This window comes from Euprymna scolopes, chromosome 15 (assembly GCF_053919585.1).
Source record: "Euprymna scolopes isolate OS-2025 chromosome 15, ASM5391958v1, whole genome shotgun sequence".
NCBI classification, from domain to species: domain Eukaryota; kingdom Metazoa; phylum Mollusca; class Cephalopoda; order Sepiida; family Sepiolidae; genus Euprymna; species Euprymna scolopes.
In genome coordinates, this window is record NC_136496.1 from 47,462,639 (window position 1) to 47,481,170 (window position 18,532).

The 18,532-nt window shown below is 41.3% G+C and overlaps 1 protein-coding gene across 1 annotated transcript in view; it reads right to left on the reverse strand.

Annotated features, from left to right (window-relative positions):
• The window catches only part of LOC145293817 (protein ABHD13-like), a 192,977-nt gene extending 175,519 nt beyond the window's left edge, over positions 1 to 17,458 (reverse strand). The window contains exon 1 of the mRNA XM_080140439.1: positions 16,449 to 17,458. Within this exon, the coding sequence (XP_079996565.1) occupies positions 16,449 to 17,121 (673 nt within the window). The 5' untranslated portion in view covers positions 17,122 to 17,458. The remainder of the gene's footprint in view (positions 1 to 16,448) is intronic.
• Between the last annotated feature and the right edge of the window lie 1,074 nt (positions 17,459 to 18,532).

Consider the following 18,532-nt stretch of genomic DNA (forward strand, 5'->3'; position numbering starts at 1 on the left):
AATTTCACAATGGCTGACTTCAACGCGCTCCCACAAGAATGTGTTTTTCCGCTGTAAAAAAAAAAAAAAAAATAACTACTTGATCAAATTAAATGAAATTTTTTTTTCGGAGATCTTCAGTCCACAACGGATACGTACAATATAACCTTTTTTCGATATTTTCATTTTTTAATGTCTTGACTAAACTGTATAAGTGCCCTTTGATAAGTTTCATTTAATGATATGTTGCACTCATAAAAAAGTAAAAAAAAAAAAAAATTGAAATTCTTACATTTGAAATTGCGTTAGATAATAATTTAATTCGACCTTGAAGTTGGGGTCGTAAGTTACTAGTGTATTATAATTGCATTTTTGAATTAAAATTCCACATGGATCATTTGTTTGTGACTAAGTTGAAAAAAAACAAACTTTGGTTCAATTTCTGTAGACTTCAAAAAAAAAAAAAAAAAAACAGGAGTAAAGAAACCGTTACTGAATGTTTAAATACAAAAGTCACATTATATTTGAATGTGTTTATCTTCACGCATTGGATATTAATTTCATATTAAATTAATTCGAATTGAGATGTTTGATTTGTGATTAATGCCATGCTGATGTTGAATTGTTTTCTGTTGATGCTGTCAGTTTCCAAATGATAATGTGAGTTGAAATTTTATTAAAAAAAAAATAGTAGGTAGGAAAGGGTTTAATCCCCGCTTCCATTTTTTCAGGCATCCTTGGTGTTGCTCGGGAATTCCAAATTTGGTTATAAATATGTAGCTTGATCATATTTCTTAGAGCATTTGCCCAAATTTTGGGGTCGATTAATTGCTGGCAGTTATTTCGTTAGCGTTGTTTATTGATAATATTGGCAGATAATTATACTGCTGCTATTTTATTTTAAAAATAGCGGGAAGGAAAGGATTTATCCTCCCCCCCCCCCAATTTTTTTAGGCACCTTTGGTGTCGCTCAGAATTTTCGAATTCGGTTATAAATGTGTAGCTTGATCGTATTCCTTAGAGCATTCGCCCTAAATTTGGGGTCGATTAATTGCTGGCGGCCATTTCGCTAGCGTTGTTTATTTGTGGCTACAATTCCGTTTTGGAATAATATTGGCAGTTTTCGCCACCTTGATATTTGCAGATAACTATATCTCTGTTAATTTAATAATTGTTCCTGAGGGACGAAATATGGCCTTAAAGGAACTAATGACTAAGTAGGAAGCCAAGAAGCTTCGCATAAATAGTGCTGTGAAGTGGTTAGAAGTTAACAACCCTTCAGATATTTTAAGGTCCCGAGAGACAGTAATTAGAGGCTGGTTAAGGAATCTGGACGATCTTATAGACCTAATTCTAATCAAGACTCCAGATGAGGAGAAATCGCATCGAATTAGCTTGTCCTGTTGCAAACTGTGGGTACAAAACCCAACCCCTCCCTGCTGATTCACCGGTGCTAAACACATTAATGAGCATGCACCAGCAGTCTGCATATCCAATATCGGCACAGCCATCCCCGAAACCAGTACTTAAATTGCAGCCTCCATCTATTAGTGCAGGGAGCTCTCCTGGTCAGTGGTCTTCATTCACCAGACAGTGGAATATGTATAAGACTGGCATGACGGTGCCTACCACCATGTGCACAACGGCACTATTCTATTGTTGCGATGAGGAACTAAAGCAAGACATCCTAAGGGACCTGCAGAATGATGTAGCGTCCATGCCTGAGGCCAAACTCCTGGCTGCCATTAAACGCCTGGCAGTCAAGGAGGAAAGCACACTGGTTCATCGCATGCGACTAAGCAAAATGGTTCAAACCCCAGGTACCCCCATAAGGACATTTCTGGCGGCGCTGAAAGGGCAGGCTGCCCTTTGCAAGTTTACCGCCAGGAGCACCAATACGATTACAGCGTCGAGATTATTCTGGATAACCTCAACCGAGGCATTGCAGACCCGGAGATCCTCGCTGAGATACTGGGGGACCCGAAAACTGACCGCACCCTGAAACAAACTGTGGACTTGATTGCCCAAAAGGAGCAGGGAAAGTCCACCAGGGCTGCGGTTGGTGACAACACTGCTGCAATGTCCCACCAAACTCGACACAAAATATACCAGACGACATCGCGGCCAGAGGCAAAAAACACTCCAACAGAGAAGTGCTGGGCCTGTGGCGGACGCAGCCATGGCCAACCAAATGATAGGAATAATCGCGCCAAGATGTGCCCCGCATGGCTCACCACATGCAGAAAATGCTTCATCAAAAGGCACTATGCCACCTGCTGCAGCAGGTGCTCAGATTGCAATGGATGGGGACACCGCGACAAGTCATCCAGGTGGTGCCAACAAAACTCCAGGTCAAAGAATAAGGGCAGGAAAACGACAGTTATTCTGAGCACTGAAGATGAGGATGCAACCGCAATCTACCATCAACTTTGCGCGGTAGAAAATCTGGTGAATAGACCGGCCCAGCGCGGTCCCATGGAACACCACGTGTATGAGGACAAATGGATTGCCCGGCCATCTAAGCCTCATCCTATTCTAACTGTGCGCCTTACTCCACTTCCAGACGATCATGAGACATTGGGATACCCTTTGCGGAACTCAACCCCCCACCCCGGTCGAAATACCTATGGTAGCTGATTCCGGGTGCCAAAGTTCCGTAATTCCCCTCAGGACAGCCCTAGCTATGGGTGTGGCAAAGTCAGACATATCTCCCATGAAGCTAGCCATACGAGGAGCCATAACAGAAGACATGGGCGTCATTGGTGGACTCCTTGCAGAAGTCTTAACCATTGACATAGTAGGTTCAGCACGGGGTACTAAACAATTCATCTACGTGTCAGATAAAGTGGGGAAGGCTTTCCTGTGCAGAGAGGCCCTAGTATGTTTAGGGGTCATCCCCAAAGACTTCCCCGCAGTTCCAGTAGCCTGGCCTGCAGACTCGCTATCATCACTGGAAAACGAAGCCAACCATTCATGCAACTGCCCGCAGCGAGTTGGGACTCCGCCACCCAAACCCACAACAATGCCTCCAGGCATAGCCGCGACGGAGGAAAATGTCCCCGTGCTCAAGGACTGGCTATTGGATTATTACGCCTCATCGGCGTTCAACACCTGCAAACACCAGCCCCTACCCATGATGAACTGTGAGCCTTTGGAACTTCACGTGGATAAGGACGCAAAACCAGTCGCCGTTCACAAGCCGGGGCTAGTACCTATACACTTCCAGGACCAAGTCTTCAAGGACTTGGAACATGATGTGCAGATCGGCGTCTTGGAAAAGGTGAGCCCCAACACCCCAGTCACTTGGTGTTCACGCATGGTTGTGACAGCCAAGTCTGATGGCACTCCAAGAAGAATGGTGGATCCTCAGAACCGCCATTCGGTAAGGCAGACTCACCATGTGCAAAGCCCGTTTCATTTGGCTGTACGTGTCCCACAGAACACAAAGAAAACGGTCACAGATGCCTGGAACGGGTATCACTCCGTGCCAATCAAGAAGAAGGATCGGCACATCACCACATTCATTACGCCATGGGGCCGCTACAGGTACAAGGTAGTCCCCCCCCCCAGGGATTCTTAACCAGTGGCGATGCTTACACCCAAAGGTTTGACTCGCTTATAGTCAACTTCAAGAATAAGGTCAAGTGTGTCGATGGTATGTGCATGTGGGCTGACTCCATCCAGGAATCATTCCTGCAGGCATGCGATTGGCTTGATCTTTGTGCATGGAACGAGATAACACTAAACCCCAAGAAGTTCCAGTTCTGCCAAGATACCATCGACTTCACTGGGCTTCCCATCACCCCAACGAATGTACAACCATCAACTAAGTTCGTGGACTCGATCGAACAGTTTCCTGAACCGACAGATATAACCGGCGCCAGAGCATGGTTTGGTTTAGTAAACCAAGGAGCCTATGCATCATAAGAACTACAGTCTGCTGCAAAGCAGGGTGGAAGCTGTGCTTGGTCGGGAGTCGGTTTACACACGAGGCAGAGACCCGTTACTCCCCTATCGAAGAATGCCTGGCAGTGGCGTACACCCTCTACCAGACCAGGTACTACGTCCAAGGTTGCCCTGATCTAACTGTAGCCACCGACCACAAACCTCTTGTAGGAATACTGAATGACCGGTCGCTTTCGGAGATTGAGAACCGTCGTCTGCTCAACCTGAAGGAAAAGACCCTAGCCTACAAATTCAAAATCATCCATGTGGCCGGCAAGCACAACGCAGGCGCCGACGCCACATCAAGGTACCCCGCGACGCACCAACAACCCCAACAGGCCCCCATGCCACCCGACGATGATCACTTCGACATCACAGAGGACAGTTCTGTCCTGGAGTCTGTATCTACAGCACTCTATGCCATCACAAACGTGGTGACATGGGAGATGTTGCAGGAGGCCACAGCATCTGATGAGACCCTACGCAGCCTACAGGACATCATCCAGGAAGGCCACTCCGCCCTTACTACCGCATCGCCAGCAGTCTCTATTATATGGATGGGGTGGTCTTGTCTGGGAACAGAATCGTTGTTCCTGCATCATTGCGTCCAGATATCCTTGAGGCCCTCCATGCGACACACCAGGGCGTCAACGCCATGAATGCCAGAGCAGCTGACAGTGTATATTGGCCGAATATAACACTGGACATTCAGCGAACCAGAGAGAAATGTATACATTGCCAGCGCATTGCAAAGTCTAACGCCATGCAGCCCCCTCCGGATATAACACCACCCGAGTACCCGTTCCAGCAGCTGTGTTGCGACTACTTCACTCACAACAACACCGAGTACATCGTCATAGTAGACCGATACTTGAACTGGCCAATGGTGTTCCGGTCGGAGAATGGGGCCGCAGGCCTCATCAAGCGACTGCGTGAGGTTTTCACCACGTTTGGGGTGCCAGAGGAGCTCACAACTGACGGCGGCCCACAATTTACAGCCGGCAAAATGCAAAAATTCCTTCAATCATGGGGAGTTCGCCACCGGTTGACGTCAGTTGCCAACCCCCATGCTAATTGTAGAGCAGAAGTTGCGGTTAAAAACACAAAACGCATGATAATGGACAACACCTCGCCTGGTGGCTCGATCGACGTTGACAAATTTCAAAGAGCAATATTGGTATATACTCCATTGATCCTGACACTAGATCTTCTCCAGCACTTGTGGTTTTTGGGAGGCACATCAGAGACCCCATCCCCATGGGATGATATTGCCCCCATCAGGTATGGAAGGAGACCCTCGCAGAACATGAGAAGTGGGCGATGCACACGAGAACCCTCACGCCTCTCAAAGTAGGAGACAATGTCCACATCCAGAACCTGATCGGCAACCACCCCAAACGTTGGGAGCGAACTGGAGTGGTTGTAGAGGTCAGACAATTCCACCAGTATGTCATTAAAGTCCATGGGTCAAGGCACCTAACCATAAGAAATCGACAACACCTTAGGAAGTTCATCCCCTATGGAAACCGAAGCAACGGAAACCCTGTTGAGACCGCCATACCGCTGAGGAGAGACCTATTGGATCTCCAGGGAGGACAGCAAATGTCACCACAGAGCTCGGAGCAGGGAGGATGGCTTTGCCACCAATTGGCATCGTAGACCCCCCAGAGATGGCCGCACGTGATGCTTCCACAGAGGAAGAAACTGTGCCTACTTCGCCCGTGGCTGAATGCCCACCAAGCACATCCACGAATGACACAACCCAGCACGAAGTACCTCGGCCGCCTGCGCTTGTGAAGAAGCCGCCCAGAGCACTGGCCCAACTAAATCCTCACAATCAGCCTGGTAGAGCTGAGATGATGCCGCTCTGCAGACTGCGGAATCGGCGTCATAAAGAATAACGGCAATTACCACTTGTACAGTGTAAATAGATCAAAGGAATCTTATGTTAATTTGTTGTTATGATAAGGAAGAGTGATTGAAGCAGCACAAGTTCCAAGACTGCCGTCAGAAACTCCCTGTGAGAGGAGGAGATAGATAGGTAGCTATCACTCACTCTATTTCCCATGCTATCATCTCGTTTCAGGCTCTTATGTAAAGGACATCTGTTTTCATGTCGTCCAGCAACCAACAGAAGATGAGGACTTTCATTTAGCGTCTTCGTCTCCACAAGAAGTGAAAGCCACTTTATTATGCAAGCTGTCCGAAGCTACAGATCATTTGATTAAGAACTGTAGTAAATTTCCTTCCTTCAAAGCTAAATGCCGAAGGGCCAAACAATTGAAATTATGTACTCGGTGTCCGAGTGAACACTCGGATGCAGTTTTTCAAGGAAGTAGGGGGTTTCCCTACCCTTGTGCAGTCTGTGGGTCAAAAAGCCACTTTAGTGTTATGTGTCTTAAGAGAAATAAATCCTTTGTGGGCAGAACAACATATTCTGGACAACAGAACAGTATTTTTCCTGTCCTTAGAATATCAATGAAAACACATGGTCGACCGATCTATTTTTTCTGTTTGATTGATACTGGGAGTCAACGATCTTTTTTTCGCCCAGGCAATTCTATTTAAATTGTTTTCTGCTAAAAACATAAATCCCAAGAAGGTTGATATGGCGGTGAACACGTTGATTGGCAGTGACTCCTTGAGATTGCAGGAGTTCAATATATCTATAAAATTAGGTGATCAAAATCCCTTTAAATTTGCGGCGTTATTTTCCAGGGATTTGAATTTAAAATTTGAAGTTGATAATTTTGATAAAGTTCTTAATAACTTATCTCAAAAAGGATTCCGCTCTGTCCCGTTTATAAGAATTTAAACGGAACTCCCATTAAAGGGATTATTGGTTTTGACCTTCTGAGTAAATTAAATAATCTCAGATTAGTTGAGGGTCTTAATGGCAACGCATGGAAACACGGGGATTATGTAATTCCGTTTGGTGCGAGCCAACATTTTTTGAATAAAGATTTGAATAAGGTAGAGTCGCCTCCCTTTAATAGCGTTGTGAAATCCCTTCCTCAATGCAACAGCTATTTAATCAATTCTGTTCTAAATCTGACTCTCTTATGAGGATGGATTGAAGCCTTTCCTCTCTGAATACACAGTTGAACGAGGGGTAGAGATGTTGCTCATTCTCGACTCATTAGGAATCGATGAAGAGGTCAAGTTATCGGCCATGGACAAGGAGAAGATAGAAGAGTTTAAAGACTATTGTATGGCAGGAGGGGAAACATTATGTAAATTTACCATGTCATCATGATAAACTCCCACAGGTAAAAAGTAACTTTGTGTCTTCCTTAAAGGTAATGGAGAGAGTGGCAGAGTCATTAGAAAGGAAGGGAATGTATAATGAGTACCTCCAAGTGTTTGAGGATTATGAGGAATGTAGAATAGTGGAGCAGTTTTTTGGCCCGTTATTAAGGAGGGACCCAGAGTGACGACAAAAATTCATCCCATGTTTAACTGCTCCCTGAAACATCGAGAGGGAACATCAATTAATGATGCTGCCTACATGGGCGTGAACTTAACTGCTAAATTATTGGATTTATTGATGGGATTCAGGAAAAATTAATATGTCGTTCTAGATGATATAAGAAAGCCTTTTTACAAATTCACCTTAAATCGAAAGAGGATAAAAACAGATTTTGTTTATTCCTTAAAAAGGGTGACAAGTTATGTACTTACAGGTACAAAACAATTATATTTGGGTTCAATGCTAGCCCTTTTATTCTGAACTTCATTTTGAAATTCCATGCGGAAAAATATGCAAAAGATGCAGCATAGCATGCTATCCAACAATTTTTATGTGGATAATTTTGTCACCACCAGTTGTGACGGAGAGTCCCTACTTGCTATTTATAACAATGTTCGTAGCAGATTGTTAGAGGCGGGTTTCGATTTGCAATCCTGCAATTCTAACTGTTCTAAGATACAAGATGAAATGTTGGAGGATGAAACTATTTCTTCTCTCTTCCCAGCCTTTGAGAAGGTATTGGGATACCTATATGATCCCATTCGGGACACGTTCAAACTTTCTCCCACTTTAGTGGACCCTAAAGTCAATACCAAATGGAGGATTCTTTCGCAAATATCAGGAGTATATGATCCTTTATCTATGCTTCTCCCCATCATGATACAGGGGAAGATCATTGTCAGCTCAATCTGGAAAAGTTGTCGTGGGATGAGCGCATACCCGAAGAGTTCAATAAGCTGTGGCAAACCCATGCCAAGGATCTAAATGACTTGGGGAAGTTTGAATTTCCCAGGCGTGTATTGTCAAAAAATCATTCTGTCGAATTTATTTGTTTCTGTGACGCATTGAAAAACATGTACAGATTAACCCTGCATGCGAAACGGAGCGAATTGTTCTCTGTTGTTTGTAAAGGCCAAAGTGGCCCCTATTAAAGGAAAGTCACTTCCCACTTTGGAACTATTGGCTATGTTTTTAGCCCTTAAATAGCCCCTCAGATTTTAGGTGCACGGGGGCCCCTTAACATTGATAATTTTTTCCTGATGTTTGATTCCCAAGTTGCCCTCTCGTGGGTTCTGAACAGTAAAGGATCCTGTGGGGTATATGGTTAGAAAGAAAAAAAAACAAAAAAAAGAATGTACCGGGCGTATCTGCATCGCCCTTTGGGAAAGAAGAAGGAAAGTATGGCTAGCTCATTTATATACACGAAGGGCATCTTGGGAAGGCAGGGCATGATGGGAGAAGCTATTTTTTTTCCTGTCTCTTCCTTTTTTTTTTCAAGATAGGATAGAAAAGCTGGGAAATTTGTTCACTCGAGGTCGTTCAAACGTACTGTAAATTCACGTGTCAGTGGGAAGAAAGATAGACGGATTTTCTACGAATGTCGAAACTGGAAGGGAAAAAAGATTGTCGTTTTTTTTTTGTATGTGCCGAGAGCGTTGTAAGCTGAAGAAGAAAAACCTTTTTTTTTTTTTTTGCATGAACATTTAACGTAATTTGGCAGTTAAAAGGAAAACTTTAATTTCAATACTAGAGATCCAAGAAAAATATATTCATTGAAAACACGATCGCAGAGATCAAAAATTTTTCAGAAGATATTAATATTAATTTTGGTGTTCTACCAAAATTAAAATAGGTTTCTTCATCAGAAAATCTGGCAGATCTTCTATCTAAAGGTATCAACACTTCTAAATTTTCCCAGTTATTCAGTTTCTGGATGTATGGCTCAGAATGGCTCATTACAGATGGCATTGATTGGCCAATCTCACCCTTACCTTGTCTAAACGAAACTAATAAAAAAATTGTATCATGTTTGTACTCTCAGGAGGCACATCCTTCTGAAAATACCTTCCCATTGGATATTACAAGGTATTCCAGCTTATCTAAGGCAATCAGCGTCTTAGAAAAAGTGTTGAAATTTTATGATTTGTTACGTCACCGTAGTGCTGATAATTTTAATGGAGCCAAATTATTGCTATTTGCTAATATGCAAATGGAGGCCTTCTCACATGAACTAGGTTACTTGAAACAACCTTCCAGTAAAGTGCCTCCCCCTAGGGTAACTGCCTTAGGGTTATTCCTTAGAACCAGAGGTAGGATATAGAATTCTGATATTCTGCCCTTCAAGGTCAAGTTTCCCCTTCTGTTGGGAAAAAAAATCATTATTTAACAAAACTGGCGATTAAGGAAGCTCATCTTAAATGTTGCCACATGGGGGTTAATTCAACCCTCAGTAAGTTAAGGCTGTCTGGGGTTTGGATCCCTCAGAGGAGACAAACCATAAAAGCCTTCGTGCGTACTTGCATTGTATGTAAAAAAATAACTATTGTCTGCTCATAGGGGGAACTCTGTCCGCCCATTTAAACAAGTTGATGTGAATTTCACTGGTCAATTTTCCATATAAGTTAGAGGGGTAGAAGTTAAAATGTACATATTACTCTTTACATGTATGAGTTTACATGCAATTCACTTAGAATTATTGCCGGACATGAGCACCCGCTCTTTCATGCTGGCCTTTGTTAACTTTACCAATTTATTTGGTATCCCTATGCATGTGTATTCCAATAACGTGAAGTCCTTTGTTGTGTCCGGAATATTGTTGTCAAACGTGCTCGAATCGGACAAGTTGAAGGAACAATTTAAATTCATTCACATCATCCATCGAACAATTCCCCTTTACTGCAAGGGGGAGCCTGGGAGAGACTAATTAAAACTATCAAGCAATGTTTGAGGAAACTATTGGGCAGAAGAAAGTTGGAGTATTTTGAATTTCTGATGTGCAAACGGCAATAAATGATAGACCCCTCACTTATATTGCTTCTGCCGACAGAGACTTTAGTATTTTAACTCCAAATCATTTTCTTCAAACAGGCTATCAACCTCGTTTGCTTATTAATAATTATGATTCTGAATTATGTCCTGACCCCCCTCCCCCAAATGGGACTGCCTTGTTATATTCCCTCAAAATGAGGAATAAATTTGTTAAAAAATTCAATCGTATCTGGCATAATGATTACCTCTTGTCATTAAGAGAAGTCGATGCCAAAATTGGGAGCAATTGTGCCCCCAAGTTATCTGTTGGAGAGATAGAACTTATTAAGACTCCCAACAAGACCAGACAATTTTGGAATCTTGGTAAAATAATTAAATTACTGGAAGTGACAATAATGTTTGTTCCGCGGTCGTTCTTAAGGATGGGTGTGAACAGGTCCATTCCTTAAAAAATCTTGTGCCCTTGGAAATTAAGGGTAATGATGATATTGCATCAACTGAGTCTATAGAAGAAGGAGGTCCCTTTTTCTGTCCAACCTGTTCTGTTCCTAATGATGGAACATCGCCAATGGTGTGCTGCGATTCCTGTGACAGCTGGTACCATTTCAGCTACGTGGGAGTTAATCAGCAAGATACCTTAGGGGAGTGGCTTTGTTCTAATTGTAAGGATGAAGTTTCTCAAGTCATTCTATATAGTGAAAATTAGCTAATGTCTGGATGCATGAGAATTATTGAAGTTTAAACTGAAAATTGACAACAGACAGTGGCACACATCTATATCTATCTATATATATAAAAGCGAAAATGTATGTATGTATGTATGTATGTACGCTTTTCCTCAATGTCCACAAAAGGCTTCTTTCAGAGAAGCACTTGCTCGCTTCATAACTTCTTAAAACTTTTTATATCATCTATAAATTGTAATATCTCACACTTAACTACGGAGTTCGCCTGTCTATTTAATTTTATTGACTTTCAAATGTTAATTATTCGACATTTCCCGCATCGGCACACGTTACATTCGGTTTTCGGTATAAACAAAAAGCGAAACTCGACTCTAATTACTGGCCGAAAGCCAGTGGTCTCTAGAGAGCTAAGTAATGTTTGGTCAATGTCGACTTCGTCATATCAGACGGTAGCTTTCATTTCGAGATGAGACGCTCCCCCTAATAAACAGGGAGCGGGTTTTTAAAAACAAACAAACCGATTTATTGACCTCATTAAAAACTGTCCTGCACAAAATGCTAACTGCTGAATACCTATCGCCGTCACGTCAATCAAAAATGCACACCTGTTTTTTTTTCACACTTTACTATTTTCCAACTGCGCGTCAACGCTTCGTTTTTTTTTCATGGGCACCTGTTTTTTTTTTCACATTTCGGGTTTTTTCACACACACCTACAAACACCCGGGCAACGCCGGGTACCCCTCGCTAGTATACATATAAAAGCGAAAATGTGTGTTTGTATGTATGTATGTGTGTCCGCTAAAAACTTTCGACAGACAGAACAAAAATTGACAAACTCGGTATCATATTGAAGCTCCATCCTTCGCCCGAAAAATATCGAAAAATTGGCCAAAAACGTTAATTTTTTCACCCTGAAATCAACAATTTTCTACAGGGGGGGGGGGTCAACAAATACCGTCCTCTCATGATGAGATCGGTTTTACACATGCATCAGATGACGTCATGACCTGATTTAGTTTAAATAGTTGAAGAACTGACTAAATTTCATGTACATCGTGTTAGCTCGGTTGGTTAGAGCGTTGGGTCATTATCTAAACGTTTTGGGTTCGAATCATGGTGCGAGATGTCTTTTTTTTTTTGATTTTTTAAATTTAAATATTGAAGCAGGGTTATTTAAACCATTTTTCACATAACGATCGTTTTTCTGTTTTTTTTTTTTTTTACTTTGCTTATCCACCCCCGATCACACACCCAAAAACACCCGGGTACCCACAGATTTTTTAAATTTTAATATCGAAACAGGCTTATTTAAGCCATTTTGCACATGTTTTTTTTTTTTCTTTTTGGTTTTTAGTTTTAACGTCCGTTTTTCTGTTTTCTTTTTTCGATTTTTACATTTAACATCGTTCGTTTGCCTTATGTTAGTTTTTTTTCTCGATGTTTTGATTACTCACTGCCCGGGTACCTCCCGCTTTATTTTTCAGATCTGTTATCTTTTTTTACTTCGCTTATTCTTAGGTTTCCATTAACAACCACACACACCTCCAAACACTCAGGCAACGGCGGGTACCCCCCCCCCCGCTAGTATATGAGTATTAAGAAGTTTTAACTGAATTAAAATTATAATTATTGAAAGTCAATTTGAATTGTCAACAAACATATTAAAGTTAAGAAATTTCACTGAATTAAAACATATTGAAATTATAAATTTGTCTGAGTTAAGACTTATGTTTATTTATCCGACTGTTTTATTAATTTGTATTAGGAAAAAGTAATGCTTATCCATTACTTTTTTTTCTCCTCTTGGCAGTGTGTGAGAAATTCCATATATATTCGCCATCTTTCTTTTGTTCAGCCGCTCACGCAGTTTAGCGGTCGGCAGTCATTGGTTAAATTTGAATGTGTCAGGTGATTCGCTTGACACGCTTTTTGTATCATGCTTTCTTTTTTTTCAGTACACGCAGAACTCGGCATCGGGATGGACTCAAACCCAGCAGCTCCCACTGGAGGGAGCTAAGACAATTCCTACATGTTGTAACACCAAACAGTTGATGAACAAGGGACAACATCTCTACATGCAGAGACAACTTATACTGCTGAATCTATCCAAATTAAGGATGACATTCAAGAACAGTTCTTCATGTTTATTTACCAAATATTGGATCTTATCTCAATTCATCTTGAGTCCTAAGTGGCTCACATCATGCCTAATTATAGGCGCCAACATTCCCGCCGAGTTTACCATGAACATCATGGATCCTTTTGAAGGAACAAAGAACTAACATTCCGACAATAGGAATTAATACTAAAGGCTCCAGGCGTATGGAGGCAAACCAGGCCACCGTTTTGCAAAAGGACAATACCAGAACCAATAAACTTTCATTGCTGTTACGTGTGAATAAATTTTGAGTTTGAAAAAAGTATGGCTTTTGTGTTTGTGGATTCTTTTGCTTCTGCCGGGAAGAAATTGGGATGTGAGAATAATTTCTTACATTCTCTTTTTTTTCGATGAGTCAAATTTTAGTTACTGTGGCGACTAAACCAGGCTGTTTGACTTGCTCCAGCAAGCATTTTTCATACTGTTGTTACTAGACCTGGTTAGAGTGGTTGCTAAAAGAGTATTTCTTTTTTGCAACCCTGACGTTTGCCTTTGACAGTCACCTTTCAGCCCATTTTTTTTTTTCCGGCAGACTATTTTTGTATGATTATGTTAAAAGGGACACTGTATATTTTCCCCATTTTATTCGCCACTATCGTTAGGATGATAAATTTAACTTTGTCGTTATATTCGATAGAGCTTATTCCAGAATTAGTCTCTCAATTAGTGACCCCTTTTTTGTAATTTTTTTTTTATAATTGGTAGTTGAGGTTAATTGTTAATCCCTGCTTTGGGAAAAACAATTCAGCATTTATTTTTCAATAAAACTTGACTAAATTGATATTCTTTTCGGGGCCTGGTTTTCATTTGCTCCTTTTTTATATTTTATCTCCCTTTTGTTTATTGTTGATTTGTCTTTATTCATGAGATTTTGCTTAAATTCTCCAGCAATTTGCTTTATTTATTTTTTTTAATATTTGTTACATCTAAACAACGTTTTATGGTAATGACTATTACAAAATATGTCACTATTGTAACAAACCTGTAGAGTTGAATGTAATAATCAAAGAAGAAAGCGCCCGCGTGTGTGTGTATTGTGCAGTTATACAACTTACCTTCGAATGGGATCTGAGAGAGAGAGAAAGTGGTGGCAATGTATTTATACGGTGTAGTCTCGTGGAATCTCATGAGATCTCATCTTCCACTGCAGACGTATGCAAATGGAATAGGGTCAGTTTTCTAATAAAATGCCTGCTGGTGGAGGCAGTGGGCAGAACATGTTCTGGAAGTTTATGTGTCACCTCTATTGAGGTGATGGATGAAATCAGGAAGATACAACACCTCAGATGACACCCCGGAGTGAGACGAACATGTTATTTTGTGCAGTTGTCCAATACGTCGGTGTCCAAAAGTACAGTAAAGTTGTAGTCAAGGAATGCCAAACATGCCAGTCAATCGACCCCGCCCCGGCCAGATGGCGGAAAGGTCAGCTGGGAGTAGACGCGACTTGAAGCCGACTGGGTATGGACATAACCCACTACGGCAGCCAGCACTTCCTCACCCTGATCAATCGTGGACCAACAAGGTTCACAATCTGGCGGCCGTTAATAAGACAGGATTCTTCCAGTGTCATCCGTGAATTGGAGTCTATATTTTATGAAAGGGGGCCGCCTGAAGAGATCCTCACAGACAATGAACGGCCATCTGCAGTGGGGAGTTCAGACGTTTCGTAGACAAGTGGGGGATTCAGCTCAGACACAGATGTACATATGTATTGAGTGGCAACGGCATAGCAGAGCGGTGCCATCGAAGTGTGAAGAGGATCGCAGCAAGAAAATGCACAATCGCAGAGGCGGTCTATAATGCAACTCCAAAGGATGGCATGACTGCTACAAGTGCACCTACCAATGCGATCCATTGCTATCGAGTGTGCCTCAAGGACATTGATGCCTGTCTGCCTGATCGGCAAGAAACTCGAGGGCTGTATGTGTTAGGGGACACTGTCTGGGTGAAGCCTCCCAATAATCGATGCACCAACAGCTTTCAAAGAGGGCAAATCACTGGCATCATCAGGGAGGAAGCCGTGCTAATCGATGGTACCCCACGCCATGTGAAGGATATCCGGTCTGCCCTAAATACGAACCAGTTGGCGAGTAACAGTAATGGTGAACCATCCAATGATGACCTGTGGATCTGACTTATTTCCCATGATGGTACAACTGCGAACCTCAATGCTGATGCCGATAGTTCCAGCACCCCTTCTGAGAGCTCCTATGAAGATGAAGAAGTCCAGCCTAATAGTATGACTGTACACCCTAATGCTGATGCCAATGGTTCCGACGCCTTTTTCGAGAGCTCCAATAAGATGAAGTAGTCCAGCCAATCCCTCTTTGTAGGAGTGCCCACAACAAACGACCACGTCCATCATGCCACACGTGTGGTCTGGAGACCGGGGGGGTTGAATGTAATAATCAAAGAAGAAAGTGCCCGCGTGCGTGTGTATTGTGCGGTTATACAACTTACCTTCGAATGGGATCTAAGGGAGAGAGAAATTAAAGATGGCGGCAATGGTGGAATTTCACGAGATCTCATCTTCCACTGCAGACGTATGCAAATGGAATGGGGGTCAGTTTTCTAATAAAATGCCTGTTGGCAGAGGCAGTGGGGGAGAACACGTGCTGAAAGTTGAGAGATAAAGTTGACAGTGACGAATTCTAGCTGAACTTTTGCTTACTGTATTTGTTTTATTTTGTTTTGCTGTTTACCAGCCCATTTAACAGCAAAACCCAATCTTTCTAACTAGTTTTTAGTTCAAATCACAAAATTAAATTCGTTCTTCAGGTTTCAGGTGCTAGGAAAGAACGATAACTCAAGTTTATAACAATCCTCGATTATTAATGCGAGTTATCGGTCTTCTTTAGCTAATCGTTTTCTTAACTTGTTTATAAAATTGATGACTATTTTTCTGGCCTAGTTTTCATTTCGGCGTTTCATTTATGATGAAACTTGCTATACTATATTCTTAATGTTAGCTTAATTAAAAAAAAATTTTTTTCATTAAAACAAGTTGTTAGGGAGAGTAGCAAAAAAAAAAACATTGCTAAATGCACTTACTGATCCGCGCTATTTTTTAAATCGTATTTCCAAGTTTAATTAAAGTTGTTATTTTTTTATTCAATTGTAAGGTTAAAGTACAGAATAGGTACAAAACACCCTCCGCATGTTAAGAATGGCTTTTTAAATAATAACGTTATTATTTCAGCACGGATCAATAACTGCACTGCATGAGTATCAAAAAACCTATTTCACTCTAAATGATTGAAATGATTGAAATAGGAATTTATACACATTTTTTTTAATTAACCAAATTAATGTTTCGTTTGTTTAATAATAAAAAAAAAAAAAAAACGTTTTGGAAATCGCCAGCAAATTTTTAAAATATGCTTTTGTTTTGTAGCGAAAGCAAAAACTTAATATTTAGTCATAACGGCTTCACTTACCTAATATTGAGATAATGACGAGCAGCAAAGTAATCAATCCTCCGTAGAACCAAAAGATTAACAAAATTATAAACAGGGCCGTAGTGCACGCGCTCCAAAATTTCACAACTAACCTGAACAAAAACAATGAAATAAGTTTTAAGTGGCCAAATGTCTTAGAACGTCCCAATGAAGTGTTTCGGAAATAGTTATATTTCGTATTGGTTACACCGGCGGCAACTGTACAGGTGCCCGATGATGTGCCGTTAACATCGGAAGATGATGTCGCTCCCCCACCGCCTGCGCTCGCCGAAGAGTTTGAACTCGGAGATTTCACTTCCCTTATTTTCAATTTCACACTCATTTTTCCCTCCTCACTAGGGAGATACAATGACGGCTTTTGATAATGAACAGAAGCTGGTGGCGATCCGACGTTTATTCCACCTCGTCCTTGCGAAGTCACCGCACAAAATCTATGTGAAGCCTCTGAAAAGTTGTTGTCAGCGTACCTGGGAGCTTGATGTTGATAGCGAACTTGGGATGAAGACGGATGCTGGCTATATCGAAATTTGTATAATGGCTGTTGTTGGGGATGACGAACCTCTTTCTGGTGTTGAACTCTTCCTGATGTTGATTTTTCTGAAGCGAGAAGAGCTGACGATGAGGAAGAGCGAGTGGTTTTGGCCTGCTGCATTCGAGGCAAACTTTCGACATCGTCCACATAAAAAAAGAGAATGAAAGCTCACACCAGGAATAAAAACCACTGACTATTATAAGTGTTTTAGTGGCAATGAGTTTTGTAAGTGTAATGTGTACTTAACGTTAATTAATGTAAAATTCCCGTGGAGAAAAAAAATCTTCACTACTTTAGTCAATATGCCACTATAAACACGCTTGATAAGTAAAACCGTAGATTTTCTAGCTAAGAGGGAGGGACTACTTTTAGTTTTTGTTTCTGCGTTTTGTCCCCATACTTCTGTTTGCGACAATATGTCTGATAAGTTGCTAAGAGTTATGTGCTCTTTTAAAAAAAATCTTTTTTTTTTATTAGAGTTATTTGCCCTTCAAAAAGGTAAAATTATATATGCAGGAAGTAATCACGTTGACACCGGTTTTCTGCAGAGAACACCGGAGTGTAGTGGGCAAACTAGCGTTAATCCAAATTTTGATGGCGACTGACAACAGCAAAATAGAGGTTATTCTCTAAATAATGTTTGTATTATGTATGAGAAACAGGAGCTTAGCACACTATATATATATATATATATATATATATATATATATATATATATATATATATATATATATATATATATATATATATATAAAGAGTCTTATTATTGGCCTGCGAATCTTTTAAAAAAAGGAGGTATTTATTATCAGTGGCATTTGAATATTCATTTAAATATCATAATGCTCCTTTATTCAATGAATAAATGAAATAAAATGCAATACTGTTGCGGGCCAGAATATAAATATCCTAACTCGCTACAAAAAAGAATAATGAAACGAATGGAAAGAAGGAAACAAAAACTCAATTGCTGGATAAAATAAACATGTCGTTTATTTTCTGTTGAAAAATGAATGTTTTAGGTGTAACTCGTGTTCATGTCCGCGCGTGGAAAGAGGATTGAGTAATGTAGTGGAACGAGAAATGGCAGTCCAGCGTGTAGACAAAGAAAAAGATAGAGGGTTGATATCAGTAAAGCTGCGCGCACATGTTGGTACTTGTCCACGTGGAAATGTCTTCAGGCCACTAGCTGTGGACGCGAACTTGTCTGGTTGATGGACCAAAGCAAAAGGGAAAAAAGAGTGAGAAAGTCAATCCAGTTCATGAAGAGAGAAAGCGTATAAAGTGTACGTACTGTCTGTTAGCTTTTTGCCCCACATAGTAGCAAGTGGCGTGAGGCGCGCGGGCGCCGCAAGGGAGGGGGCTGGTCCGCCGAACCTCTCAGCTCGGAAGGCAAATTGAAAAGAAAGAAGCTGCTTATTGCTCTTGCTTTTATAGTTGTTTCCGGTGGTCTTTTGCGCATGTGTGGATTTCCTTCAAAGGGAAAGTGACGTCCATGTGTGCGTACGTATGTGCGTATGTGAGTACATGTGTG